The following is a 6,386-nucleotide window of genomic DNA, read 5'->3' as shown; positions in this document are numbered from 1 at the left end:
TTGTTATGACAATCTCTCCATATAATTCTAATTAAACTTTAGCATATATATAAGTATCTTCAATATAATTTGTGAAATAAGTTTGTAATTTTTTTGCTTTATCTAAAAAAAAATGATAATTAAAATATATTTTTAATTTTAACAAATGATTACTTTGAAATACTTTTTTAGACCCATCTTTATAATATTAGATTTCTATAATATCTCTATTAGGTGATCCTAATATTTACTATGTTTCGCTACAATATATATAATCATTATCGTAAACAAAAAATGTGTTTGAAATAATTGGATTTGATACTTTTAAAACTAATAATTAATTGTAAGGTTTTTATAGAAACATAATGTAATTCTAAAAATACATTAAGGTATTTATGTTACCATTTATTTAAAATTAAGTATTTGCATGTCCATCTAATAAAGCAGCACTATACTTATCCTATATTTTATAATAATTTTATTTTTATTTAAAATAGTAGTTATATTTATGAAGAAAATATTTTGTACGGATTGAATTTTATTCAAAATATTAAAATAAAAATCCTATAAATTTTTAAAGTATTAATATCAAATGGAATGGATGTAAATTTTTATTAATAATTACATTTTTAAACCTTATAAGCAAAAGAGAATTAGAATTGCTAACTGGCTCAACTTGACTGATATTATCTGAAAAAGACATAGATGTATAAGAAAAGAAAGGATAAGACATATCCATATAATTTAAAGTTTATCCATTTATTTTTATTATAAAATTAGAAACTGCATAATCATAATAATACTCTTTTAAATCTTATGGATTGTAATCAACATATTTATTTAGATTTATTTTTTTTAAAGGTTGTAACGCCACATTAAGTGTTTAAAAAAATGAGAGACAAAGAACTCTAATATTTTTAAATATATCGAATTAATTTACGCCTTATAATTATGTATCTATCATATTATTGCTATCAATTTACAATATCTAAAAAGTTATTACACTACTTATTGCTATAGCATTTGAGTCTATTATTTAAATCGTTGTAAAGTCAGTTTCTGTTTGATATTAGACTTAGCAATTGTATTAAAATACTACAAAATAGAATTAACCGATATATATAATTAAATTACTTTAGATTAAAACTTAATCGAAACAAGTAAATTGATAATCAGGATTATTAGGAAATTATAGTGTACATACTTATGTTTTGTCAGAAGTGAATTTAGTAAACTGTAATAATTAACAATTAGACGGGTCTGATTAATCTAACACATAAAGATTGTCATTTTCATGTAAAATGTTGATAATATGTGTAAATTTTATTTATTTCTTTTAAAATGTATTTAAATTAAGCTAATACAATTATTAATCAACTTATATGAACAGGTTTTAAAGTATTATCCAACTGTTAATTATTTTAGATCCAATTTGATCTCTAAAAGCAATTTATTAATTATTAACATAACCAACTATATAATATTCAGTATCATAAATAATAACTAAAATTTTAACTTTGATCCCATCATCACTGTACACTAAAGTTTATTTAAATTATTTATTTATCTTTATTTGGCAATTACTTTGACTAAAAGATTGTAAAATTTACTGTTTTTCTTTTTGTTAGTAATATTAAATGGCATAAATTGTATTATATGCACTTACTAATATTGAATTTTAATAAAAAACTACAGTATTTATTTAAGTTATAATAGGATAATTGTATGTTTGTTATTCTATTTAAGAATCGCTTTGTATATTAAGATAAACTTAAATGTTTTAATTAAAATTTACAATCACATAATCATCTTATATAAAATTCTACAAGCTATTTTCGATGTTAATTCTAGTAACCTGTTTTGACTCTTTCCAAATTTAAATTTCTATATTTTATTTTATTTTAAGATTAAATTTTATAAATATTTTAAAAAATATTTTATTTTTTTCCAAAAAAAATTTACCTTTACTAGAAATCAAATATATTACATTCTGAAGGTTTGTCACTTAAATATTTTATCCGCTATATTCGATAACTTAAATTTACTTAATAAATTTTAATTTTAATTAATTATTTTTAATAAAAAAAAACTTACCTATCCTAAAGTATAATAAATCTGATTTTAAGAATCCATTTATTTTTGTATCCCAAAAATTATTAGACTTTGTTTTTAATTAGCTTGGTCTTTTTGAATGATAGATATGAAGCTTTATGTAAGAATTGATTTGACCATTTAAAATATTTAGTTTGAGCTTAAATTAATTAAGTTATAACCTGTAAATGTAGGATTTGTCAAGTATACTTAATTATTATAATCTGTAAATAAAATGATTGCTTCACTTTATAAAAAAGAATAACTTCTTATTTATATATTTGTTTATAATGTCTTTATCTATTAATCGCTTAGAGAAAATATAATTAAAACACTTCCGCTTCTAAATATTAAATATTAAGAATTAAATAAGCCTTAATCTACTATATCATTATATTAGAAGACTACATTTTACTAATATGAAGCTATGTCAATAGAAATAAGTGAATTTAAGATATATTTTGCATTTAAATTAGTATTATCGCAGTGTGAAATCAAAGCATAGAGTTTCATTTATTATTGATTAGCTTATATTTAAATAATTGGAATTTTCATATCAAGTAAATATAAGGCAGACATTGATTTGTACTCATAAAATATGATATATTGTATAGTTCTACCTATTACCTAAAATTAATATTAATAAATATATTATAAAATTTATACAAAGTTATTAAAAAAGTACCAATTTGTAGTCTAATATTTCTAAAACAATTATTTCTATTATTTGCTCATTCAAGCTTTCTTTTAATGATGAGTACTAAAAGCTGAAAGAATCTTAAGTTAATTGAGCATTAGTTTATTAATCTTACTATTCCCTACTGTAATCTGATAGTAAAAATCCGTCTAAAGAACATTTTTAGGTAGAAATATCGTAGTTGCCTTAATAACCTGAACAAAATGTATTTTCGCATATTTTATTTTCACTTAAAATATATCCATCTTTACATTATTAGCATTAGTTTTGTTCATTATATTTCTAGCAATTTATATCAGGAAAGTTTTAACATTGCTTATTTAAAATATTTTTCAGTTAATTATCTCCACAATTACTTACACACTATCCCTAATTATTCTATTATGGTCAATAATTGATCAATTTTAAGTTAAAAATAGAATAATATTACTAAAATAAATCCTGGCCTGCATAAAATGCAGTAATTGTTTGAAAAGCATTCACTGCAATTTTTTAAGCACTATTAACATTGATTAGATTAACTTTGAAAAAAATTGCTTACTAAAGGACATACATCTGGTATGCTTAATTGCTATGCTTACTTTACAAAATAGATAAACACTAAAATGAATAGATCTTATATTCTCTTCATATTATTTAAATTTATTAACTAAATATCCTTAATACTAAATTAATTGATAAAAAAAATCAAAAAACTGCTCTTAATTTCCTTTTTATTGTTTATTTAAATTGATAATTTTTTTATCTTTTATATAAATATATATATTTATCACTCCCATGAATTAAATTCTTGCGAACGCTGAGATGCAAGAATTTAATTCATGTATAAGTTATAAACTAGATTAATATAAATAATAAAAATTTATCAAATTTAGGTATTTAAGCCATTTTTTATTTTTTTTTAAATAAATTTTATAATTTTAAATTTCTTCATTAATTTTTGATATTTACAATTAGATAAATTTATTGTAAAAAACATTTTTTTGAGATTTTATATGTCTTAATTGTTGTTATATTTAATAAAAAATAAAAATTATTATTTTAATTAAAACAAAATATCATGATTAATAAAAACAAAATTTATATTTATGATAAATTTAATTTTAGTAGAGAAATTTGTAAATTACTTTTCATATTAATATATTTATTTTTAATTAAATTTTAATTTTTATACTTCTTAAATTTAATAAGGTCTAAATGATGCCAATGATTTCATTTTATCGTAATAGCTCTTGATAATAATTTATCTTAATCCTATTAAAATTAACTGAAATTATTGAAATTGTAGGTTACTGTATTCATTTCAAATTGAGTTTCTAACTAGGTGTTCTATAGTTTCTAGGTTTGCAAGTTCAGTTATTAAATAGGAAATATATATCTGAAATTTATCTTAGATTTATTTTTGTAAATCATTTTCCATAAATTGCTTATTCGTGATAGTGATGATTATTTTTTATTAATATCAAATTTAATAACTTTAATTTTGTATAAAAGATGTAAAAACTTCTTTATATTTTCACTTTAAGATTTAATGATAAGGTTTATAGCTGAATGATAATATTAAAATATTATTCTTACCAAACAGTAAAGATTAATAAAAAATAATATCACTATTATTACAAGTATACTATAGATATCATATTCTAAGGCATAGATGATTGTTTACAATACCAAAGAAAGAACAATAACAACTTAAAGCAACACTTCTAAATTTTGAAGTGACTTTTATTTGTATGGATTCTATTAAATTGTTCCAATTAGGTAGAAAAAGCAAATCACTATTATTATTTATCTTTAAATAATATTCTCAATATCTAAATTTAGAATAATCATTATTATTAATTTTTGAAACATTTTAAGTATTTCCCAATAATAAAATTTATCTTTATAGCCTTGCAAAATAAAATAATATGATAAGAAAAATTAAACTCTATCTTTTTAATTCGAAATAATTGCAGATCTAATTTTATATAAAAATATCAATGGTATTCCTAAACACCAAACTAAAGTAAGCGGATATATGATTCCTACTGAAAAAATTATATGTTCACTTGTCCAACACTATTAGGTAAGATCATTAAGCATATAGACTTTGGTTCCTATACTTTTACATATGCAAAGAGAGACAAGCAATTTAACAATTGAAGGCTAATAAAAGAAATATAGGAATATAAAATATATCTTCTTTTTATAGAAAATTCTTGACCGTTTATCCAACAGAATTCTGGAGACAAGTACTATTGATGTTATAATAAAAATTTAGGTGACTTGCATTATTAGCCTGTTAAACCACAGATAAGAAATTATCCAATCCTTGTAAATACAATCTAAATTTGTATAAGTTACTTACGCTGGATCCCCAGCTATTTTAAAAGTAGTTCCAATTATGTTAGGAATTTAATTATATACATCAATTGATGATGATAGTATTTATAAGTAATTAAAAAATATCTTTAGAGTAATTCCTGTATCTGAGCCAATATATTTTGATCTACTTAAAAATAACATATGCAATTTTCGTAAATAATCTATTTTGATTATTAGTATATTTGTATCTATCTACTTATTTACGCTTTTTACAATATATAATGAGTATAAAAATATTAGCAAAATAAAATAAATATATAAATCTACTACTTTTTTACATTCAATACATTCTTTACCTTTTTAAGCATAGCTATTTTACCATATTTTTCCTTTAAAATCACAAGTATTGCATAGTGGACCTACATATCCTTTTATACAGCCATTTATTTAATTATAAGATGTTTCACTACATCCTATCATATTGCAAGAATAAATAATATCCGTTTAATTTGACTCTCTCCAATAATTGTCTTACAAAATTATCCTGTTAGAATAACATAATTTTGCTTTATTTGAAGGACATCTTTAGCACTAAACAGGATTATTGTTTTACCCTTAGTAAGGATTAACTAGAGAATAAGTGCCTTATATACATTAATCGCAGCTTTTATTTTTTTAAAATTATTAGTTAGTAATAAAATAAATAAATAAAATTACGAGATATATCCTTGCTTTGGATATAAAATTTCTCCGATTTGACATTTTCTAAAATTGAGGATGACATCTAAAGTAAACTACATGCCAACAAATTCTGAATATAAAACCAATTAGAAATCAGTTTTATAATAATTTCCTGCTGTTATATTTAGTTAAAATAAATTGATTTTCTTTATATATTCTAACTACTATCCTAAAATTATAGTTAAGCCTTTAATATCAGTAGAATTTGCTATTGATATTTAATAATTTTGTATCTCTTATTTTATGCTTGGAGAAAGCTAATTAGGCGATTCTGCAATGTTAAAATTTAATATTTTATTCTCTTCATCAAAATATTGCACATATATAGGTTATTTTGTATAATTGCCACTTTGAAAGTTTTGAATTACTATTTTGCTGTTAACCTATTTAGTTTTTAAATCGACCTTTAATAGCTTTCTTGGATAAGAACCTAAATTATCACCATAGAACCTTCCTATTATAAAGATAATTTTATAAAAAGTAAATAAATTTAATAATTTTACCTTTGTTTCCATAAATTTAGCTAGCTCTATCAACATCTATTGTATACATTTTGTTATAATAAACGGTA

At 20.8% G+C, this 6,386-nt stretch overlaps 4 protein-coding genes across 4 annotated transcripts in view; all 4 read right to left on the bottom strand. All coding sequences in view use genetic code 6, as the record gives it.

Moving 5' to 3' along the window:
- The window catches only part of TTHERM_000987322 (hypothetical protein), a gene marked incomplete at both ends in the record, with an annotated part of 837 nt that extends 119 nt beyond the window's left edge, over nucleotides 1-718 (bottom strand). The window contains 2 exons of the mRNA XM_012796580.1: nucleotides 1-439; nucleotides 605-718. The exon at nucleotides 1-439 is cut by the window's left edge and continues 119 nt beyond it. Coding sequence (XP_012652034.1) covers nucleotides 1-439; nucleotides 605-718 — 553 coding nt within the window. The remainder of the gene's footprint in view (nucleotides 440-604) is intronic.
- Nucleotides 719-1,980: 1,262 nt separating this feature from the next.
- On the bottom strand, nucleotides 1,981-2,984 carry TTHERM_000987311 (hypothetical protein; the record flags this gene model as incomplete). The annotated part of the gene is made up of 3 exons (XM_012796579.1): nucleotides 1,981-2,697; nucleotides 2,756-2,891; nucleotides 2,962-2,984. The coding sequence occupies 3 exons, from the start codon at nucleotides 2,982-2,984 to the stop codon at nucleotides 1,981-1,983; spliced, it is 876 nt and encodes a 291-aa protein (XP_012652033.1).
- Nucleotides 2,985-3,979: 995 nt separating this feature from the next.
- Nucleotides 3,980-4,621, bottom strand: TTHERM_000987300 (transmembrane protein, putative; the record flags this gene model as incomplete). Its single annotated transcript, XM_012796578.1, has 1 exon — nucleotides 3,980-4,621. The coding sequence occupies one exon, from the start codon at nucleotides 4,619-4,621 to the stop codon at nucleotides 3,980-3,982; it is 642 nt and encodes a 213-aa protein (XP_012652032.1).
- Nucleotides 4,622-4,746: 125 nt separating this feature from the next.
- The window catches only part of TTHERM_00987290 (transmembrane protein, putative), a gene marked incomplete at both ends in the record, with an annotated part of 2,043 nt that continues 403 nt past the window's right edge, over nucleotides 4,747-6,386 (bottom strand). The window contains 5 exons of the mRNA XM_001012082.4: nucleotides 4,747-4,866; nucleotides 4,974-5,004; nucleotides 5,118-5,738; nucleotides 5,792-6,198; nucleotides 6,319-6,386. The exon at nucleotides 6,319-6,386 is cut by the window's right edge and continues 403 nt beyond it. Coding sequence (XP_001012082.4) covers nucleotides 4,747-4,866; nucleotides 4,974-5,004; nucleotides 5,118-5,738; nucleotides 5,792-6,198; nucleotides 6,319-6,386 — 1,247 coding nt within the window. The remainder of the gene's footprint in view (nucleotides 4,867-4,973; nucleotides 5,005-5,117; nucleotides 5,739-5,791; nucleotides 6,199-6,318) is intronic.

Source organism: Tetrahymena thermophila (assembly GCF_000189635.1).
Source record: "Tetrahymena thermophila SB210 genomic scaffold scf_8254717, whole genome shotgun sequence".
Classification (NCBI taxonomy): domain Eukaryota; phylum Ciliophora; class Oligohymenophorea; order Hymenostomatida; family Tetrahymenidae; genus Tetrahymena; species Tetrahymena thermophila.
The sequence above is the reverse complement of the archived record's forward strand: the minus strand, read 5'-3'. Positions and strand labels throughout refer to the sequence as shown.